The sequence below is a fragment of the Drosophila mojavensis genome, unplaced genomic scaffold (genome assembly GCF_018153725.1).
Source record: "Drosophila mojavensis isolate 15081-1352.22 unplaced genomic scaffold, ASM1815372v1 contig_151, whole genome shotgun sequence".
Classification (NCBI taxonomy): domain Eukaryota; kingdom Metazoa; phylum Arthropoda; class Insecta; order Diptera; family Drosophilidae; genus Drosophila; species Drosophila mojavensis.
Window position 1 is genome coordinate 374,704 of NW_025318684.1, and position 24,895 is coordinate 399,598.

At 37.1% G+C, this 24,895-nt stretch overlaps 1 protein-coding gene and 1 long non-coding RNA gene across 2 annotated transcripts in view; both read left to right on the top strand.

The window, feature by feature from the left end:
- The window catches only part of LOC6585782 (transcription factor SOX-6), a 54,513-nt gene extending 30,024 nt beyond the window's left edge, over positions 1–24,489 (top strand). The window contains exons 5-7 of the mRNA XM_044007121.1: positions 20,937–21,434; positions 21,531–22,061; positions 22,562–24,489. Coding sequence (XP_043863056.1) covers positions 20,937–21,434; positions 21,531–22,061; positions 22,562–23,422 — 1,890 coding nt within the window. The 3' untranslated portion in view covers positions 23,423–24,489. The remainder of the gene's footprint in view (positions 1–20,936; positions 21,435–21,530; positions 22,062–22,561) is intronic.
- Positions 19,122–20,868, top strand: LOC116804597. Its single transcript, XR_004364598.2, has 3 exons — positions 19,122–19,314; positions 19,390–19,797; positions 20,364–20,868. It is a non-coding gene; the product is annotated as an uncharacterized LOC116804597 (long non-coding RNA).
- Positions 24,490–24,895: the final 406 nt, after the last annotated feature.

The window sequence follows — 24,895 nt, forward strand, 5'->3', positions numbered from 1 at the left end:
TATATCGGAAAATGCATTTTCCGATTTGCCACGCCCCTAGTGGGCGGATCGGGAAAAATTTAACACTTTATAAATCGGAGATATACACGAGTATGTGTTCCAAATTTCAAGTCTCTAGCTTCAATAGCGCCGAAATAGATTGCGTTCATACGGACAGACGGACAGACGGACGGACAGCAAGACGGACATTGCACAAAACCAATATACTGATTCACTTTCGTGAATGAGTATAAAAAACGTACTTCAAGTACTAGAGACTTGTGCTTGGGAATGTACACACATTAGGATCACGTTCTAAAAGTTTCATATGCATAGTCCAACTACAAGAGGAATTGTTTAACAGTCGATGTTTACTGTTAGTACAGCGCGTGCTTCTAAATGCGTGTTGATGCTTGCGTATGGATGTGTGCATGTGTTTTTGTATGTGTGTATAAAATATTTCAGAATTATTAGAATGTCTGCTCTTTGTAGGGTTTAGTGTATCTTACAGTCGAGCAGTCTCGGCTAGAGCACTCTTACTTGTTTTTAGATTTATTTGTTTAACACACACTCAACACACTTTGAGCTATGAGCACCTGATATTATATGGTATTGTCATACATACTTAAAATTATACATTTACGTCCATTTTGCTGTTATGCTTTCCTACTTATCAACAATCTCAACAGATGCTGTGTCGCGTCTGACAACCTCGAAAATGGGGGTGAAACGCGTTTCAGCGTCACTCTCACCACTTAGATAGATAGTTGTTATACTTGTTCACGAAACTGAAGGGTATATTGGTTTTATGTTATGTCAGTCTGACTGCATGAACGCTTAGCATTTTGCCGATATTGCTGGGCGCAACATCGATGTAACATCAATACATTGATGTTTCAAATAAAATGAGACACACGAAGTTTTTCATTAACAAAGGTCGAAATATCAATGTCGCCAAACATCGATGTTTCTCCAGTACTATTACTTGGCACTCGGAACATATACCTCTTAGAGCCGTGAATGAATATTACGCAGTCTGTTGTGCCGGAGTGCTTGTTATACCCTGAACCTATTGAAAATGGGAAAACAGGGTATATTGATTTTGTGAAAAGTATGTAACAGGCAGAAGGATACATGGCAGACCCCATAAAGTATATATATTCTTGATCAGAGTAATGAGCTGAGTTGATCGAGCTGAGATCATATTTTTTCAGATTTTTTTTTATCGGGAATAATAATTTATTTAAAATGATTTATTTATATCAGCCTTGTGAATACTATTAAACCTTGAGACTTCAGATTTACAGATTTCCATTTGATGAATACAAGATTTTGTAATTTACAAAAATTGGATACCATGCCCCCAATCGCCTTCAATTTGTAAAAAAACGTATTTCAAGTATTTGAGAATGTGGTTTGAAATATATGTACATATATTGCAACATTATGATCACGATCTGAAAATTTCATGAAGATAGTTCCACTACAAGAAAAATTATTCAACAAGTAAATTCGCAAAATATTGCTCACAATGCAGCGTAACTTAAGCGCAGTCGCTACTTGCTTCGCAGTTAGCAGTGCGCTTAATTATGTGTACGTGTCAGTGCATGTGTAGAAGAATATCAACTTGGAGGGTTCAACGTATATTCTAGTCGAGCAGTCTCGACTAGAGCCTTTTTTTTATTTTTATTTTATTTTTATTTTATTTTTTTTTTTTGAGTGCGCCAGTTCTAAGAATAGGTGACTGCCCTGATCTGACCCGATCCTATCGGGGCAATCTGCCCCCCTTGAGGCGACAATCGGGTGCATGCGAGTGTGATTGTGAATGGGGAATTGTACGACTGAGTTGAGAACTACGCGTCTATTAAAAGGCGGCCCTGATTCAGGGCTATACATATATATTGTAGTAGAAAAACATTTCTCACCTCATTAAGGAGAAGCTCTATAACAATCAAATAGTTTCCGCAACTGTATGCAGTGCAGTCTGAAATCATATTTATACCCAGAACCCATTGAAAATGGGAAATCTGGGTATAATGGTTTTGTTAAAAGTATGTAGCAGGCAGAAGGAGGCGTGGCAGACCCCACAAAGTATATATATTCTTGATAAGGGCGACGAGCTGAGTCGATTTGGCCCTGCCCGTCTGTCTGTCCGTCCGTCCGAATCTCAGAAGATATGAGAGAGAGCGTCGATCTCAGAAGATATGAGAGCTAGATATTTTTCTTCCTAGTTATGTGCATATCACGCGCATATCGAGTTTTTCTTCCAAAATCGATAACTACTTTCGATAATTTGTTATCGATTAAAACGCTGATCGAAAATAAATTTTTTAATTATATCTCATACACCTTTAGAGCTGCAGTCTCCAGTGTGTGCAGTGTGGGCCTTATTATGAGAATTTATTATTTAAATAATTTCTTTTGTAGAGGGACTATATTTATAAAACTTTCAGAGGGATATCATTGGGCTAATGTTAATGTATGTACATTCTAAAGCACAAGTCTCTAGTACTTGAAATACCTTTTTCTTTTTATAAATTGTGGGCGAAGGAGGCGTGGTATTCAAAATCTGTAAATTGCAAAATCTTTGAATTCATCAAATGTATATACACAGTCTGAAGTCTCCAGGTTTGAAAGTGTTCAAATTAGGCTGAAAAAAAAAAAATCAAATTTTCGATCATTCTCGATGAAAAAATTATCGGATGTTAGGGTTACATACTTTTCACAAAACCAATATACCCTCATTTCCCATTTTCAATGGGTTCAGGGTATAACAGCGAATGTCCGACCCACTTCCTACCGGATTTCTCCTGTTTTCGTGCATATAAAATATGTACCAGTCGGCCAATTTAGATGAGAGATGTTCCGGAGCATAGTATTTTCATTCGAGACGAAAACTGCGCTGCTACCCATATTCAGAGTCCATTAATACGCGGCCATAGAGCCAAATGAGCAGATCATAAATTGCCAGCAATATATACATACATATGTACATAAACTACTACACATAGAAGACGATTTCATTTTGGACCTTATGTTTCTATTTATCTTTCATCGAATGAACTGTGAGATACAGAATATATTACATTCAAAATTTGGTCGTATTGGCAAACATAGAAAGCAAACTAATTTGTGACCTGCTACGTTTATAGCTTGATCAACTGATAAATAGGTTTTCCTAATAATGCTGTCATCTAAGAGAAGTCTCAGTGTCGCTAATTATGTGCCTAAAACCTCAGAGATACATATAATCACTTTGTTATATTTTAGGTTATATTGGCTTGTGTGAATAGTAACAATAAAATATATTTCATAATCTATATATTTATAATTTATTTTTAATTAATATAAATGATGAACTTTTTGATCAATTCCAAAAATCTAAACTTTTCGAGAGGTCAAATAAAAAAGTTTCAATTGCATAATGGGATTTAGACAAAATTTACATGGTTTCTCCCTCTTCGCAGGTTATGTATTCCATGTACAACGCCGACGCACCATTCATTTCTATTTCAATTTATGTTTTTGCTTCTGTTTCTGTTTTCATTCATAAATTTTGAATTCAAAAATAGAATGATGCAGCTCTCGCAGCCTGAGTGTGCAGGTTACGATCTGTATACAGATCCCGATTTCGTTGCCTACATCGTCATTTCCCTCTTCCTCTTCCTCTCCTCGCTCCCTTTCACGATAATTTTCGCAGCACCGCAGTCGAGGCAGGCCAAGGTTAGCGCAATTTGATTAATATTAGAATTTCGCTTGCAAGTATTTGTATGCACTTCCGCTGTGATTTCCGGTGATATATATATATATATATATATATATATATATATATGTTAGCTCAAAATGAGACTGTTAGGCTGATAGAGGGAGTGTGTACTGGAAAGCGGAACGCCCAAGACTGAACTGAAGCTTTAACTGTTACAATGCGCATTTTTAATATGAAAGCGTGCCAGCTCTCTAATGGATTTGGATGGAATGGGACAGATGGAGTAGTAACACGTTCCCGACGTGCGTCCGTCCCCCACCTACAAAATTGCAATTATAAGCGAATGGCTTCTAGAGCCCTGGATAATAACACGATTGCCAAGAAGATATACATACTTTATGAACATATATGTATATAACAGAATAATAATAATAATAATAATAATAATAGCTTTGCCGAGACAAAGTTTTGATGATTTGGATTCGCAAGGATTAGGACGTACGTCTGTCGAGGCAAGTGGGCAGTGTTAACGGCAATAGCCGGTTAATTAGCAATCGACGTCACTCCCCAAACTACGCTCATTCCATTTCAGTCTATCCACCCAAAGCCACTTCCTGAGCAGTCTGCCGCACAGGCAACGCTTTAATTGCCCGTAATTTTGAGGGGCTGTCAATGGGTCGATGGTCGATGGGGTCACAGCGCATGGGGTTTGGTGGCGATGTTCATTGCGTAGTTAATGACTCCTAAAATGGCAAATAAATCGGTGGCGAATAGCATGTACATCATCAAGCAAACCACAATCCTGTTGCACCCATATTCACACTGCCCTCGGTCAACAACGAACTAAACCCTAAATTCCTGAGCAACCGCATTCTGGTCGCACAGAACAGCTAACTGGCATGAAATTCTTCTAACGATATTGTCGTTATTTCTCATTCGATTGTTAGCAAGGACAACTCAGGCGATGATATCATCCAGTGCAATTTAGCGTTTTATCGACAGTTGTTCTTTAATATTGACGCAGTCTGCAGATATATATGCTTCAATTACAGCTAGCTTGCTACCTGCAGGCGCTTTTGCTACTTTGTTATACATATTAACGAAAACCAATACATTGGTTTTTGTCAATGTCCACCCTACTCTCTGTCCGGCCACATGAACGCAATCCATGTCGGCTCTATTTGGATCCAATAAATAAATGGTAAAAAAAGAAAATAAAGGAAGAGAGTGAGACAAAGAGAGGGAGAGTCGAATAGTCCAATTGCCCGATTTAGAGGAGATAGGGCTGAGTTATTTCTAGAACTTTTGGGTATACTGTCAAAAAATTGTGATTTCTTATAAATTATTTATTTTGGGGCAAATCATAAATGTTATATTTAGACATGAGCATTATTTATAGTGACATTATTCTGACAGTCTTACGCGCATGGAAATCAAAAATTCTAAATCGACGCAGAAAATAATAAAAAAAAAAAAAAAAAAAAAAAAACAAACAATAATAGAAACAGAACATACAGAAAAGTCGCTGTCACACTTTTCCTGCTTAATTTTATTTATTTATTTTTTTTTTTTAATTCTTAGATTATATTGGGGTATTGGGACTTAGTTAACCGAAAGCAGAAACAATCCCAAGCAATTAATTTTGACGAGTTCATCGTCGACGCTGGGAAATTTTTGGTTTTAGCACCTGTTTGGAAATCTGCTTATTTCTAGTCTATTTTTCCTTCAAGGGTTCTCGAATTGAGCTGGGGCAGAACAAACTTTTCGATTTGCTTGCATATGCTATTGGGAATGATTACGTCCCTTGCGCCGTCCAATACACAAACAAAATATTGTTCATCGTAATGGATGAAGATTGATGATGATTTCTATTGATGATCGTTATTATCCGTATCATTGTTTAAAAAGCTACGCACTTTGGCACATGGGTTAAGAGTAACATTTGCGTGGGTTGTTCAAAACATCAATAAGGAGAAGTTTCCTGTGTGCAGTTGTCGATCCATCTGCCAGCTGGACAAGGACTACAAAATAACAATATATGTATAGAAGAAGCTGTTGCTGTCATCATTTGGGTCCCCATTGTTTGGCGGAACAAAGCTGCTGCTGCTGCTTGGCATTGCACGCTACTTTGGCAACAAAAACGCACGACAATGAGCTTCTAATTTGAATGCTATTTTATCCTTTGTTATCGTAGATTTAATCATCTCCTCTTGCACACTGAACTTGTACTGGAGCACTGGGCTGCGCTCGTTTCCCATCATTAGAGTCACCATTGTTTTCCTTTATATGAATAGGAAGCTCAAGTTCTTCAACGAGGACTATTTTCCCATTTTTAGGGTGGACAAATTTTGTTATCCCCCAACGATTAATACGTGTTTATCTGTGTGTGTGTGTGTGTGTGTGTGTGTGTATAATTTATACAAATCATATTTTCAATTCAAATTTTAATTTCCCCAATTTGTGTTCAAATTTCCTGGCCGCGAATAGGAGGGCTGCCGGTTTCAGCCTAGGTTCAGATGATCGACATGCGTGTTTCGTCAACGTCAGATTCAGTGCAAATGTAAAATAACTTGTAATTGAATTGACGCGGACGCAGGATGCACAATGCAGCAGGTCCTGTTGAAGAAAAGGCAGCAGCATTTATATAAATAAGAGCAAAAACAGGAGTTAAGAAAATATTCAACAAGGAAAGAAAAACAATTACACGTAGCACTCTGGGCGGTCCGGCCTACTCAGTGGCAACTTACATACATACGTATATACTATGATGCACAATATGTACATCAAGACTTTTGCCTGTAATATTTGCACTTGACATTGTTTGCGCGGCGGGCGGGCTCCGACTCGGCTTATGGAATGGGCATTTATAATTAGAATAAAGCAAATTGTCGAGTGGATCAGTGTACATGTCGACCATACTCTTGGCTTCCACCCCATCGTAAGAACTCTCGCCTTCCGTCTCTCTCTCTCGCCTCCCTGGTTCTACTTCATGTGTTACCTCTCAACGTTCCCTTTACATTGCCTCTTCTAAGCGTAACTCCCTTGGCAGACACGTGCAGTGTGGTTTAAATAAGTGCCAGCATGTTTGGACCACAATTAGACTTGGATTTACGCCTCAAATATGCTTAAGATCAGTGGAAAATACTATACAAGAGACCTTTTTCAATTGATACTACGTGATGCCACGCCAGAAAGTGTAAGAACTAATAATACATATACAGTGGAATCCGGCTATATCGACGTTCAAGGGGCGGACAACCCGGAGGACGCTTTAACCAGAAGGAGCAACAAAAAAGTAGCTTTTCCTTTTTTTTTACGGTTGCCATGTTCGTAATAGTTTTTAACATAAAACAATTTAATTTTTTCATTCGACTACGACTACGAAATCCCCTGAACCCGTCGAGCAACTGATATTTTAATAATTCTTTGCTTCTTTCGGCTTACACAAGAAATACATACACACACACGTTGACAGACATATATGTACATATGTATGTATAGGCACGCACGCATAAACATGCATGGGCTGCAATGTGAGCATACTATGGTAACTTAATTGGGTGAGAACTTTTCTTCACTTTCTTAATGAAACTTTCAGATTGTGATTATACTATTAAAATACGTACATCTACTAAAGCTCAAGTCTCTAGTATTTGAAATACGCCTTTAACAAATTTTGCGGTGAGGGGGTGGCTATAAGGGTGGGTGGTGAATTATAACAAAAATCGAAATTCTATAAAATACATATGTATGAATTTACATATAAAACTCTAGCTCTAAAGACATTGAAGATATAGTCGAAGTCGCAATAACCGGACTCGATTGTTCTTTATAAATATATATATTATATTTCGTCACCAAAAAAAACCAAAAGTGTACCCACCCACTCCACGTTACTCTCAAAAATTAACAAGTAAAGCAGCAGCAATGGCATCAAAAAGCGAGAAGTTTATTATTATAATTGAGTTCAACTCATTTGAATTTCACGCCACTTTAAGCTTCAATAAAAATGAAAATCTGAATATTTAATTTACATTCCATTTTTGTTATTTATAAATGTATGTGAATATATATGTTTTGTTTTGGTTTGTATTTAGCTATAATTTAATTCATTAATTTACGAGTAATTTTACAAGTACCAGCAGTAGAACCTAAATATTTGTAATTACTTGTAGAGTATTTATAGCTTTTTATACATTTTTCTTCATTGTCCTTTATAACGTGACTCCGCTAAATTTGTGTTATTTGGTTTTTGGTTCGAAGACGGCCTAGAATGTGAGGCTAGGGCGGTTTCTTATCAATTATTGGCATCGCGAAGTCTGATATGCGACATGTTCGCCACGGCCGAAAATTTGATTGTGACTTCTATTAAAATTCATTGGCACGGCCCGCCAGCTGCGACAGAGAGCTACCTAAGCGAAATTCGATAAGCATATCCACAAGCCAGCAAAAGGCGACAGGAGGACAACAGCAGTGAACATCCAATGCCTAACGCCCTAACAAACCATTTCATATTCGCATCTCCGCTCATGGCTTAAGCAACAGCGACTTTAGTTTTGTTTGACGATTCCCAATTGGCCGTTTCTAATGCCACATCTAATGTCTGTCGCTGTCATCGCGTGTCTCTGTTGCCTAAAGCGCCAAGTAAAATTGTAAATATTATATATTATATGTATATATATATATATATATATATACATATATATATAATCCCCGAGGAGGACAGCAAATCCGTTGAAAGGTTGCTGAGGCTGCGGCTCTGCCTGTGGCTTTGACTGCGGCTGCAAATTACATCGATGACACGCTGTGTCATCGCTTCATTGACTTACTCGTCTAATGGGTCACGGCGGGTGGTGCTGACTTAGCAGTGATGCCCTTGCAGTGTTGTCAACCTAGCCTTTTTGCGGTTAGATCTAGCCGGCCATCAATACACAGGTATCCCTCGTATAACGCGATAGTCACGTTCCAGAAGAATTGCGCGTTATGTAATTCCGCGTTATCTAAAACATAGTTGTCATATAAATTTGGGGGTTATGTTCCAATAGGTTTAAAAAAAAAAATGAAATACATACAAAATAACAGATGCACATATATTTCAACTCAATACAAAAGTTCAGACTTTCTCTTACAATTAAAAACACAAGATATGAATAGTAATTCATATGTACATACATATTTCAAAATTTTAAAAACAAAATTTAAATAATTATGTGCACATTAAAGAATTTAAAAACAAATTAAAGTTTTATTAAAAACTTGATTGTTATTTGTTAAACTTCATATGGTTTCACTGTCTTCGAAGATCTTTGCACGTTATAATTATGTATTTTCCCTTTCGCATTATATAAGCCTAAATTTCGCGTTGTACTGAAACCTAATTTTTCCAAATCGCGTTATATCGAAACCGCGTTGTATATGACCGCGTTATACAAGGGATACCTGTACATACTTATTCCATATCTTCGTTAAAAAAAAATATATATATATATTAAATATATATATATTATATATTATTATTATATATATATATTAACTTTTTTTAACAAACATATTGACCCACGGTGTTTTATTGCATGATCATGTAATAGTATTTCTTGGATACTTGTTTCAATTTTTAAAACTTTTATTATATTCCAGATTGCAAATAAGTCAATAGCTTTCTGTTATAACCTTTGTTGAGAATAGCATTAAAATCTATTTAGTATTAAACAAAACGTTCCTATACAGGAACACATCCAAATGTGTGCATTCCAAAATATTTTAATTGCGATCGAGATACAAGTAAATAACTAGTAAATCTGATTCTTTCGAATTTGATTGGAATATATAATCTTAAACCTGATTTTTAAAGGTCTTTTAACAGACATATACAAACATATACATTGATAAATTTTAACGAAACTATCATTCCCTCATTTCTGGTTTTCAATGGGTTCAGGAAAAAAGAAGAAACAAAAAACAGTTCTTAATCTTATTCTTTAGCTTTTTTACGATTTTCAAACATCACTGAGGCGAAATGTCGCTGAGTTTTCGACTGGCCTGTGCTAGGCTGGTTGGGAATGTTGAGGAGACCCTCTCCCCCGGCTCATTCGGTGTCACAAAGTTTTTCCTACTCAAAGCAAATATTCATCAATTTTCTGGAACAATATTCCATTGTTACTTTGTAACTTTTCCATTGCCCTACCTCGTAACTGTACCCTGTGGATTTCGCGCTTGCCTTTACCTTAAGCTTCGCCTTTTTACGTTTTTTATTATTAAAAAATCAATTATAATCAATACGACCATTAAATAAAAAAAATAAAAAAAAAACATATGCCAGTGACAAAAAAAAAAAAAAGCCGTTTGTATTGAATTTACCTTAAAGAAATTGATTGGTTTGTATATTTTGGTTCAACGCAAACGAAATGTGCTCTCTCACCTATTTGAAAAATTATATGGGAATTCGTTGTCACTCTTCAAAGGTGTCAGACTACAAAATAGCTTACGATCGAATGACAAACGTTAACGGTTTGCTTCGTACCTCTTAAATCGATGACACATTTGAAGGTTTTCATTACCAATTCTAAAGGCCTTTATTAATAATTTAAATATATAAATTTGATGGTACGTTATTATTGAAATATACATACAATGATCTAAAATTCAAAATGCATTAGATTTAATAACTGATAGGACAAAATTCATTGTTTTGATTATTACAGGGCATAGTCCTCACTGCCGGCTGCTCATGCCTGCTTAACCATATATAACGAGGATAACAACAATAAAAACGTAAATTGCAGCGAGTATAGCTCGACACTTAGGTCCTAAAAAAAGACACACAGCACAACTCCTTCGTCGCTTTGCTATTTTTGCAACCCTCGCCTCGCATGATTCACTGCTCGAGGAATTCCAAACGACGAAACCACGATATATGTGTGTTTCATTCACGGGAATGGGACCTTTCATATTACTGTGACGACTTTCGGTTAAAATGTTCTTCCATTGAATAGTATATTTAAATGCTCATACATTATGTACTGAATGCAAAGGTCTCTTTTCTTCCCAAACATACTAAGCAACAAATTTACTACGCATTACTCTAAAATACTAAAATTGGAAAATATAAATCAAAAGGGCAGACTGTTAGAAATTATAACTTAGTTTTTTTTTTCTGAAGAACTGTCTGTTTTGAGAGACAATCGTAATGAGTATTCAAATAGTCTAGCAATCCCTACAAAAACAGTCCATCTGCTTGTTTATTCGTGTAAGCAATTTCACTTGCATGTACTTTGGGAATGTGTTCGCAAGGTTTGTCTTCGTCTATTGTGCAAATGGGCTAGCAGAATAAAAAAGCCAGCGATGTGGAGTGCTACCTCCATCCCTGTGGCCTGTGGTGGCGGTCGTCGTCAATGAATATGAAATGATATACTCCAGTGCCATCAGCTTCAACAGCAACGCATTCGCATTCGCATGCGCATCCGCATCTACGAATTTACTACCGTTCTTTATCAATTTTGCCCGATTGCAACAAAAAAAGCCGCGCCCCAACAAACTCAGACGCTGTTTCTCTCTTCAAAGGCTGCCACTTTTTCCATGTTAAAGCACATCCCTAGCAGAGGGCGACACCTTTCCCTGAATGTCTGAATGTCCACTTCAAATCTTCTTATTGTGTTGCATTTCTTTCTGTTAATGAGGTACCTGCTCTGTGGTAATTTTATATTCCCTATTACAAATTATTATGAGCTCGTTAGATGTTTTACACAGCCTGCACTTCATTGTAGGGTATACATAGTATATATGGATGGAATAGTATATATAGAATAGTATATCATGGCATCCTCCAAGCCCACGATTGAGTGATAGTAGGATATGCAAAGCGGTCAGCTGCTTTAAGAGTGTGACGTCATTATTTACAAAAATGGTGCGTGCGTTTAAATTTGTATAAAAATCAAGCTATTTTGACATTAATCTTAAAACTAGTAGAGTAAATAAGACGAGCTGAACGGCTAATCTAAGCTCTATATTAATTCACGAATCGGAAAATATAAGGGTTTCTGATAATTTGTATATTCTAAGTCAGTTGTTGATCAGCTTTCGCGTAAAATGGCTTTAACTTTATAGTCGTTAATTTTTAATTTTTAGCCCGCATCATCATTATCACCAATTTCATTAATTATATCACGCATCTGATGGCCATAAATGATACGCAGCATTGTTAGCTTTTGCCTAGGTTTTTGGAGCTGATTTAGGCAGTTTATATGTTTCCTTAAGCTTTAAACTCTAAATCATGATCAGTTTTCGATTTTGTAATTAATACACCAAATTTATTTCATTTCTCCGATTGTTTCTGACATGACAGCAGGTGTGAGCAGCACCTTTGTTGATGCAACTTCAACGTGTACTATATTTGAATATGTAGATAGAATGGCATAAACAAACATTGAAATGAACATTGAGTTCATTACAATATTATATTGTATATAGTCTAAATCCATTTCAAATGGAATGCGCATGCCTACGCACTTATAAAAACCAATGGGCTAGCTATCTTAAAAAACTCTTAAATCATGATAATATCATTGAAATGTTTGTATTTGACGAAGCCCAAGGCCCTAGTATATGAAAGACTTTTTTACACATTTGCAATAAAAGGAGTGGGATTTTGAGGTTGGATGGATTAATACAAAAATCGAAATTCTACAAAACAATTTGAAATTGTAGCTAGAGAAATATGAAGGAGATATAATTTTATAAAAATTGTTTTATAAGGTTTTAAGATTGATAACAAAAGAAGTAATATGGCTCTAATCGATACTGATCGACTAGGAAATACCCTGAACCCTGCCAGCTGATATTCTAATCATTCCTTTTATACACACATACAAAAACACATCCACACACACGCAGGGAGCAACTGCGCTTGGGCTGCAATGTGAACAATATTATGAGAATTTGTTTGTTAAATAATTTAGTGGGACTATCCTCATGAAACTTTCAGAACGTGATCATAATTTGAAAATATGTTTAAAGCACAAGTCTCTGGTACTTGAAATATGATTTAAACAACTTGGGAGACGAAAGGGGCGTGGTATATTATTATTGTATTATCGATTACTCCCGATAAAAAAGAAATCGGATGAGTTATCGAAAAAATATGATAAACTTGTACTGCGTATGGTATACACGATTATGCATGCAAAATTTCAAGCCTTTAAGTCTTGTCATTTGTGAAATCCCAGCGCCCATACGAACAGACGGACGGACAGACGAACAGGGCTATATCGACTCAGCTCGTCGCCCTAATCAAGAATCTATATACTTTATGAGGTCTGCGATGCTCCCTTCTGCTTGTTAAATGCTTTTCACAAAACCATTATAGCCTGATTATCCATTATCAATGGGTTCAGGGTTTAAAAAAAAGAGGAGTTATTATAGATTATTGGAAACAAACTCGATCTGCGCGTGCAATACATAGCTGTTTATACTCATTCACGAAAGTGAAGCAGCATATTGGTTTTGTGCAATGTCCGTCTTGCTGTCCGTCCGTCTGTCCGTATGGACGCAATCTATTTCGGCGCTATTGAAGCTAGACTTGAAATTTGGAACACATACTCGTGTATATCTCCGATTTATAAAGTGTTAAAATTTTACCGATCGGAAAAACCTGCATATTCTACAGTATTCGAGCGAAACTTAACTACTTTATTGTTGATGGGATGTGAATGAGTATTCCGGAGTCGGTAACGCCCGACTGCAACGTTCTTACTTGTTTTTTTTTTTTTTTTTTTTTTTTTGGGCTTAGCGTATAGTTTTCACTTAACGTCGACAATATTAGATCCCGCGCACAGCACAGCGTGCATCGCAGCTACTAGCACCGGCACTACAATACTCGAAAATCCAGCAGTTAAAGAACAACGACTTCGTTTCAACGCAAAAGCGCTATCTAGCAAAACCAAACTTAAGTAGTGGTTAATGATTTCCTAGCTTTGAAGGGATACAGAAAATAGTTTTTCGAATTAACCCGCTCTCTATGTCTATACATATATCATCATCATATATTTTTATCTCGAATTAAAAGTTTCTACTCGGTAGCAGTCAATAACAGGTTTCTGAGATATTGCCTTTCGCCTTGTTGACGTATAGGGAAAATCTTAGCACTTTCTGATGATGATGATAACTGCTATACTTAAGGGGACATAAATGTAACACCAAAACCTGCAGTCCATTAACTGAAGTTTAATTTAAATCAGCCCGTAAAGGTTTTTAAGAAACTAAATATGAGCGTTCCTGTTTAAAGATGCATTGATTTACTCTTAAATTCAATTGAGCATATGAAATTGAATCCATTCTATTTTGCATTCCATCATACCCTTTTCCATTTTCCATTTTAAATGGATTCAGGGTATACAAAACTTATGACAAGTCGAAGCGTTTGCTCATTTTTTCGAATTGTATATCAAGGTATTGAAATAAAGAAAGGCTCTATACTAATGAGTCAAGAGTCAGACGTTCAATTTTAGCTGAAATACAATATAAATGGCATTAGCCCCATTTACCACTAGTACTGGTCAGCCTAACCAGGACTATAGAGGAAATACAGCGTCTGCCACTGCCACAGCAAAAAAACAACAAAGTCGAATGTACTAGGAATACCAATGGGATCGTTGTCATTGTCACTTAATCAATTAGGATTATGTCTTTGAAGTTGTGAACTCAGGGTCATAGATCTCCAAGCAAAATTACGGAGTATACAAGTTATATATATATATATATATATATATATATATATATATATATATATATATATATATATATTTGAGCGAATATATTGTATATACATATGTACATTTAACGTACTAATAGTTTCCGGGGTCCGGTTATATAAGAGACGGTAATGGCAGATATTTCAATGCCGCTTCGAAATGTAAACGAAGAGAAATAAATAAGCAAAGACTACACACGCACCCAAATACGAGCAAACAACAACATCAACAGCTAACAAAATAAAATAACGGAATAAAACAATCACGAAATTGTCCTTTGATCTTTTTACCCCCACCCAGCCGATTTACAGGACAAACAAAATCCCAACCATATCGTCGTAATTTTCGTATATAGTTGTTTTTGTTTTTGTCGCTGCTTTTCAGACCATAACCGAAATTAACAAGTTAAACAAATAAAACGAAAATGAAAAGGAAGTAAAATCACATCAAACTCATCTCTCTGTAATTTGTGATTCGTTTGCCAAGATAAACACTGCGCGTATAATCAATATACTAAACAAGGACCAATCATTATTTGGTTGGAAAAGGGGAGGGCGGCTACAAAACACAACACAAATTTCCGCCCTTAAAACGTAGCTCATAAAGTGTTATCTCTCCAGCCACATGTCCCTAATTAAACGTTATACAATTATTTATTCTTTTATTTTATGGACTAATGCAAATTAAATCTTTAGAGAAGAATATGTGTTTTTCAATAGGGGTTATCATTATACCATGAACCAATTGAAAATGGGATATCAGGGTGTAACGTTTTTGAGAAAAAGGATGTAACAGACAGAAAGAAGCATCACAGACCCCATAAAGTATATATATTCTTGATCAGGGTGACGAGCTGAGTTGATATTGCCCGGTCCGCCCGTTTATCCGCCCTCTTCTCCCCGAATTTATAATAACGTGTCTTAAGTTTTAGAGACTTGTGCTTTGGAATATATATACATTTGAACATTATAATTAGTAGGAGTAGTTATCGATATTTAGAGAGAAACTCGATATGCGCGGACCAAGGCAAAAAAAAAATTTAAGTCTCTAGCTCCTATATCTTCTGAGATCGACGCGTTCATACATACGGACGGTCGGATAGACAGACAGACAGGGCCAAATCGACTCAGCTCGTCGCCCTGTCTGTGGGGTCTGCCACGCCTCCTTCTGCCTGATGCATACTTTTAACAAAACCATTATACCCTGATTTCCCATTTTCAATGGGTTCAGGGTATAAAAAGTTTAAAAAATTACAAGTAAGAAAGCTGTAATCGACACACACACACACACAAACACACACACGCATACAAACACACAAGGACACACACACGCATACACACACATACATACATACACGCACACAAGCACCCACGCCTAAACACGCATTGGCTGCAGTGTGCGCTTACTATGAGAACTTAATTGTTTAATAACTTTTTTTGTGGACATACGATCTTCATGAAAGTTTAAGATTATGATTATAACACGGACATACATGTATTTGCCAAAGCACAAGTCTGAAATACGCCTTTTACAAACTTATCGGTGAAGGGGTTGATAGAGGGGTGAGCGGTAAATTGCATAAAATGCATATAAGTATAGATTTAAAATTTGAAAGCTCTAACTCAAAAGGTGTAGGAGATATAATTAAATAACTAGCTTTCGATAAGGGGTTTTATCGATAATAAAATATCGAGTAGTTATCGCTATTTAGAGAAAAACTCGATACGCGTGTGATATACACGGACCTAGGAAAAAAAGTTTCTAGCTCATATAGCTTCTGAGATCGACGCGTTCATACATACAGACGGGCGGAATGGGCAATGTGATATCAGTACGAACTATTCGCCGATGGCTATTAGGCTCGGATCTACCTGGGAGAGTCATTCGCAGGGTTCCTCTATGGCGTATATAAAAACAAGTAAGAACGTTGCAGTCGGGCGTTACCGACTGCGGAATACTCATTCACATCCCATCAACAATTTAGTAGCTAAGTTTCGCTCTAATACTGTAGAATATACAGGTTTTTCCGATTAGCCACGCCCCTACTGGGCGCAGACACCTCGTTTTTGGTCAGTTCTTAGAACGTGATAACGGTACACTAACTGCAAAGTTTGAATGCTTACCCTCAAAAAATGTGAAAATTACAGGGTATTTTTCGATACGGCACGCCCCTAAAGAGGCGTAAAAATGATTTTCGGGGCATCGATAGAGGAGGTTACTGGTGACTTAACTCTCTAAATTTGAAGCTTTTAGCTATTATACTTTAGGATATATCAACTTTTGCGGTTTGCCACGCCACCTGTGGGCAGACATATATCCGACAAAGCTTTTTGGTCTTAGGTGATCAGCCCGAGTATATATACAAAATTTGAGGTCTCTGGCATCAATAGTGTCCAAAATAGAGCAGAATTTAAAAAATCACTATATCTTCAGGTCCGATTTGCCACGCCCCTAAAAGGCGTAGACTTATAAATTGTCTTTTGACTTTATAGAATCATAACATTAGCTGACGTGCAAAATTTCAGCATTCTAGGTTTACAACTTTAGGAGATACAGTTTTAGCCGATTTGCCACGCCTCCAATGGGCGGCAGCATTCTAGGTTTACAACTTTAGGAGATACAGTTTTAGCCGATTTGCCACGCCTCCAATGGGCGGAGATATATCCGCCATAACTCGTGATCTTGGGTGGTTGACGCGGACCTACGTACCAAATTTCACCTTTCTAGCTCTTCAACTAACATGATTTCTGGTATATCGGAAAATGCATTTTCCGATTTGCCACGCCCCTAGTGGGCGGATCGGGAAAATTTTAACACTTTACAAATCGGAGATATACACGAGTATGTGTTCCAAATTTTAAGTCTCTAGCTTCAATAGCGCCGAAATAGATTGCATTCATACGGACAGACGGATGGACGGACAGACGGACGGACAGCAAGACGGACATTGCACAAAACCAATATACTGATTCACTTTCGTGAATGAGTATAAAAACGGAACTCACAAGGCCTGGTTTGGCTTAGAGGTAGAGCGTAAATGGAAGAACATTCTCTGGAGTGATGAAACGAAAAAAAATTTGTTGGGGAATGACTCAAATATTATTGTTCGAAGACCTAAAGGCAATAAATTGGATCCTATATATATATAAGTTAAGCGCTCCCACACTAGAGTACTAGTGATTGAGGACGCTGTGTTGGGTTCTTGTGAATATATAACAACTTTGTATTCAATGAAATAATATATTTTATACAATTTGGAACAATAGGTCTAAACTCTCTCTAGTCCGAATATGAACTGAACCAAATCTGTTCAACTGGTTAGGTTCTCCCCTTGAATGTCTGACTGGACTCTCCAGCCTCCTTAGATTGTCGAAAGTCTTAACTTATATATATATATATATATATAGTGCACTGCAGTAAGCTTTTTATTCGGTTTTCAACATTTTAACAAATGTTTATGTATGCCATACGTTTACGAGAGCAGGGAATTAATATACAATACTAATCGATCGCTTACGATCTACGGAATATAGTGTCTACCGTAAGAGCATAACTAGGTTCGCATTTGAGTATTTGTATTGTATTGATATTAAGAATGTATGTACTTTATGTGTGTGTGCCTGTGAGCGTGTGTGGCGGAAGAATCATTTATAAGCCTAATACTAACAAACCTGCAAGTGCTCAAAAATTTGTATCATTTGTACGTATATATATATATATATATATATATATATATATATATGGATGTGTGCGTATACGTACAAATGATACAAATTTTTGAGCACTTGCATATATATATATATATATATATATATATATATATATATATATATAAGACTGCATGTGAAGAGAATATTGTATGGCTGTCCCTCGTTCGCTCTCAGCCAACCGAAACGCAATGTGGACACAATGTAAAATAGTTGACAAAACAATTGGCTGAGACAAGCCAGGCATTACCCACCGCTATTGGCATATCTAGGGTTGCCTCGGCCTCTCCACGGTAATGGGAGGAGCTTCCAGGTTCAGTTGCAGCTTCGTATTGTATGAAACAATGCCCTTTGTACCGTTGATGTTCTCGCATTCGGGCTGCCTCGCAGTCAAATTCTATTGATTTTGAGCTGGGTGGGACGGAACAAAGTCAATGTTTTTCTTCACGATTTCGTTATTATTTTTTGTTTTATTCTCGCGCGCATACAAAGCCTATTCCTACATACGTATGTATATACATCCCACTTAAACATGTAAATGAACGTTTGCTTGTATGTCTATATGTGGAAAACCCACAATATCAAAGAAAAGAGCGAATGCTCGTAATTCGTGCAACAATGTATGCGCAATGAAATCGCGTACCAAACACAAAATAAACGCCCCATGCGCACCTTTTTAGCTTTCTATCTCTCTCTTTCTTTCTCTCTCTCTCTCTCTCTCTCTCTCTCTATATATATATATATATATATATATATATATATATATATATATATATATGTATCTCTCTCTCTTTCACTTCTCCATAAGTCTACGGAAACATACAAACACACCTCGGACCTATTTAGAATCTGTAAGCTAAAATACAACAAGCAAGTACTACTCTTAAAGGCTCTGACGACACATTCAATTTCTTCTCTCTTTCCCTATCTCTCTCTCTTTCTATTTCTCTGTCTCCTCTCTTGCGTTAACTCCCACAAGCGGGGGCATGCGCAGAAAGCGGATAGCAAGACAATTTAAGTGCTCTATCAGAGCAACAAAAATTTGTGTGGCGTCGGTATCAGTTCTCTGCGATGTGTCAATGGTAACAGTAAATTCTAGCACGAACGCGAATACGAATACCACGGCGAGTGCGAGTGCCGACCGCTAACGGAGCTCGGTCGCTGTGGAGAGGAGAAGGTAACATAGAGAGCATTACAGCAGCAAAAGTTAAGGGCACGACGTAAATTGTTTTGGCTCTGTCTTTGATTTAAGTGTTGGCTTGCGCACGAAAAGTTAGGATTTAAACGGAGGCGCGGCTCGACTCACCGCCGCTCGCGTCGGTATGGATATTTCATTGTGCTGGGAAAGACAAAAGCGTCAGCAACAGGAACTGAACCAACTTCACTGTTTCAACCAATCACGTGAGGAGCTCACGCGAGGTACTCCCCGTCACACGAACACCAAGTCGGGACACAATTGACGATTACAGTTACTTCCAAGTGCGCAAAAACGCACACACACACGTTCGACATATATACGTATACAGATACGGGTGTAGCTGTTTCTCGGCAGACATAGGATCGGCGGGTCATTATTATGTCGTGATTCCATACGTTCGAACGTAGCTAATGTCGAGTCGTTAGCTGAACTGAAAATAATTGTTTTCCAAGCTAGTGACAAGTGCGTTGACAATAAATACGAATTTTATCTGTAGACACTCAATCATGTAGAAAGTGCTTCGCTACCGTTAGAGCCTTGAAAAAAAAAACTACTTGAAACTAAAAGTTTTTACATAAATAAATAAAAACATTTATGTATGAATTATATAAATATATTAGCTCCTGGAATAAATATCAAATATATTCCTAAGCTTGTAACTTCATCTGTGAATACCCGCAGATATATGAACATATATATCCGCAATTCATGCATTCACGTTTAGTCAAAAATAATTAAAACTATTTAAAACATACATATTTTGCTAGTTCACTAAAGTAATAAAAATAATCAAATTTGAATTTGTAATTTTTCCGATTGAATATTGATAATTATTGAATATTAAATATAGAAATTTCCGTGACGTGACGTGATATTATCGATAAAATGAAATGGGGTGATTTATCGAAAAGTTATCAAACTTTGGCTTACAGGAGTATGCATTAAAACTTGATGGGATCTGCCAGGCCCCCTTCTGCCTGATTTCCCATTTTTAATGGCTTCAGGGCTCTTTCTCTCTCTCTTTCTAGACAAGAGTGTTGGATTTTGTGAACGATTTTTATCAATAATCATAAAATGAGATGACTAATAGAACACCAATAATATAGTCATTCACCGTATTGTATTCAGGAATGTTTAATTAGATTACTGTAGATTTTGCGGTTTACAAATAAGGCCAGTCAGTCACTTATCTCGTCTGTCTGATCAAGAATATATGTACATATATCGTCGCATTCCTGCGAAATGATCGTATGTCGAAAAATGTAATTTTACAGGAGGAGCTTTATGTTATTATACATATGCTTAAATTTACATTAATTTTTTTTTCCAAAACTAGAGCGAATTCACTTGTTTTTGCAAGTATGTGATGCAGATGCTTTCTAACCGTTCTGCATTAAAATCTCAATTTCGCAAAAAATCAACATAGGAGCATTTCGTGGGAATGCGACGATATGCTTTATGATGTCTGCCACTTGTTCTTTTGCGTTCCGGGTTCCGGGTACAATAGTTATTGAGGAAATTTTTTTTGTAAATGAAATACAATATGGCTACGCAAAATATATTTAGCTTCGGTACCTATTTTTGTGTGATTATTGTTGCAGGCACAGTTCGAAGACATGACTGACATTGAAGCGAATATACAAGAACAGCAGCAGCAACAGCAGCTGCAGAACGTGCAACGGATGCAACAGGAAAGCTGCCTGCAGGAGCTACATCAGCAGCTGAGTGCCCAATTCGGCGCAGGAAGATTCGCTGCGCAGCATCAACAGCAGCATCACCAGCATCAGCATCAGACTGTGGCTGCACTGCCCAGCAATTTAGTGCCATTTTTGCCATTCCTACGTCCACCTGTGCCCTTAATGCCTGGTCATGTGGCGTCAGTCCAATCGCATTACAGTCTCAGTCCCAGTCACGCCCATTCGCACAGCCACGCCCATGCAAGCGCCCACAAGCTGACAATGCAACCGATGTGGCCAACGGCAGCAGTCGCAGCCGCTCACATACAAGCGGCATTGGCTGCCGCCGCTGTGGCTGCCACTAACAACAACAACAACAATAATACTAATAATAATAATAATAATAATAATCATAATAATAATAATAATAATAATAATAATAATAATAATAATAATATTAATAATAATAATAATAATAATAATTATAATAATAATAATAATAATAACAATAATAATAATAACAATAATAATAGTTGCAATAATAATAATAGTAATAACTGTAGTAAATACAATAGCACCGCAAAATATTCAATTGTGAATACATCTGATCAGAGCACGATGGAAACGTTAGAGCTGGCTAGTGTGGAATGTGGTGTCGATACTAAAGCATCTGTATCTAGGTCGGGATCACCAATGCGGGATCGTAAATCTTCGCACGCATATAGCAATAATACACCGCCGGATTCACCAAATCTCACAACGCACAGCCCGCTGGATAATTCAATTTCAATAAATTATCCGCCATCGCCTATGGAACATCGAAGCAAGGGGTCGGAAACGTTAGGCTCTGAAATCGATGCACCACTTAACCTATCGAAGCCAAAGGGCTCACCAGACTCGTCCCCGATTAGTGCCAGTCTGAGGGAACGCATTGTGCCCAGTCCCCCTTTAAACTGGCAGCAGGTAGGCCAAGCGGTTCCAGTTACTCCTCATCATTCCGCATCTGCTGCCCTATACGCAGATGTCGACGCCAACTACTTACAAAGCCGCGTAAGTAAGACTCTTCCAAATGTTTTCCTTTTCTACTCTTTCAATAATGACACAAACCAACAGAGTTTACAAACTAACACTCAAGGCAATGCCTATTGGTCAAAATTCTTTGAAAAATCTAGTTTGATCTGGTTTGAGCAAACATCTATTTACCGATAATGGGGACGGTATATCCCGAAAGTATAGCTCAGGAGAGAAAGCACTTATTTCACGTATTTGTATGTTGTCTGAATTAGATGATTGCTATTGATATGATGTATTTGAAAGGTTTTGGTTTTTATACATGTTTAATATTACAAATCTCTAGTTCAGCTAGACTATATATCCATTATTATTGATCCTCATAAAAAGTATATATACTACTAAGGGTTGAAGGGTTGGGCCCCGCCTCAATTTTCGTATTACGATATTTTCCATTATTTCTTCCGAACTTTTGCCGAATTCCCATATTGAGCATATTGAAAATAACACTGCTTCAATTGTCGTACATGTGCTTTCAGGGCCGCATCTGGAGTGCAAATGCTGCCAGTGTCCCCGAACCAAATACAAATTTAGCGAGCGGCATCGGGACGGGCAGGGTTGGAGGGCCGAGTGCTCGAGTCGGCCGGACAAGTCGGGATTCCTTAAACAGCTGCGGCACCAGCTCAGAACTATCGGCTGCATTAGACCCGGAATACCAAGCTCAAGCCCATGGCCATGGGCAATTGGGTGGACAGTCGCAACGACATGGTCATGGACATAGTAAGCCACATATTAAGAGGCCCATGAATGCGTTCATGGTCTGGGCCAAGGATGAGAGGCGCAAAATATTGAAAGCCTGTCCGGACATGCACAATTCAAATATTTCAAAAATCTTGGGCGCTCGCTGGAAAGCGATGTCGAACGCTGACAAGCAGCCCTATTACGAGGAGCAATCGCGTCTATCCAAGCTGCACATGGAACAACATCCCGACTATCGCTATCGTCCACGTCCAAAACGCACTTGCATCGTCGACGGCAAAAAAATGCGCATATCTGAATATAAAGTTCTGATGCGTAATCGACGTGCGGAAATGCGACAGCTTTGGTGTAGAGGTGGCGGACCTGGTGGTCCGACAGGTTCCAGCTCTAATGGACATAGCCACGATGCTGGCTCCGCCGTGCAAGCTGCAGCAGCAGCAGCCGCTGCCGCCTACCACCTGCAGGAGATGAGTCATGCAATTGTCGACGATTGTGAAACGCCACCGCCGCCGGCTCAACTACTAGACTCTGGAGCCATCGCGAGCAGCAGTAGCAATTTTTATTATCCACCGGAAAGTTTATCGCCATCGGGTTTCTCCTCCGAGGACATGGAAATTTTATCATTGCGTGATGACGACTAAGAAACAAGATTATGTCGTTTATATACGTATACATATGTATAGAGACATACGCGGATTCAAATAGATTGTACTTATAGCTTGTAAATACTAAAATCATTGTATAGGCCTTTAAGTTTTAGTTCAAGTGCCATTACACACACAGAGATGTATATGTATATATACATGTATGCAGTAGAATCCCGATAACTCGAAATGGCCAGGGGATCAGTTTGTTCTTTTTTTCGGTTTACACAAATTTAAATTATCGAGAACTGTTGAGTTATTGAATTTCTTTCAAGGGGATAGAATTCTTTCGCGGTTTTCGATTTATCGGGCTACAAATATACACATGTGTATAGATTGAGTGTTTCGTAGTTGTTCACTCCAAGTTTTGTGCCATTTATGCACCAATGCCATAGCAAAATATTAATATACTTAATTATTAGGTAGAAATTTGGATGACTAGGGTGTTCTGTACCTGTCTCCATATTTACATATGTATGTATTTATATTCTTATATATAATTAGTATGTGCACGAATCGAGAAAAAATGAAATACATGTAATTGCAGCCCTAACAGACACTCTTATATACGTATACATATATAACGAAGGAGTTTGTATACACAGACACACATAAATAAAAATTGATGTATGCATGTTAGTTTATAGACATTTCATCGTGTTCTTCTAAACTTTAAATGCGTAAAAGCTAAAAGATAGAATAGAACTCTTCATGGATGCAATCAATCACATTATCGAAAGGCCTCTTTCCATTTGTTATTTTTTTTAGTATACTATACATATATAAATTGGATTTTGGGTATAGGCAACTTATGACACTGTATTGCTTTTAATTAAGTCAACACCGAGATATTACATACATATATAAATGTATATTTATGCACACAGTCACATATAAATATCTCATATGTCTTATGAATCTCACAAATCATGTAAATAATCTAAGACAAGTGTGTACTTTAAAAGTATTTAAATATCTATCTAATTAAAATTTAAGTACTTTTTTTAATTATTATTATTATTGCTTCAATGAATCTAATGATAAATACAAAACTATATAAAATACGGTTGTGATTAATTTTTATTCTTTTTCAGCTTACACTGCATGTTAAAATATAAATGTATATACATAGATAGTTCCGAATTCTATATCTCTATCAAAAATAATACAGTGTCATAAGTGCAGCTCATGTTGTATGAATGCTCTAATCTGGTGTGCCTATCGAAAAAATTGCCAGCTCATATTATAAAAGGAACTCTCTAATACGCTTTCCTCCATTTTAAATTTGGCTTAATGTATTACAGATAATTCTCAAGTAGTTAATTGTATTACATATATATACGTTTATCGAGGTCGTCATCTAATGTTTTTTTCTTTTGACTCACTTTTATAGTGCTCGAGTTTTCTTCTCAGCACACGAAAGAAAAAATGTTCATATTTATAGATATATGAAATATGAAATGTATGGGC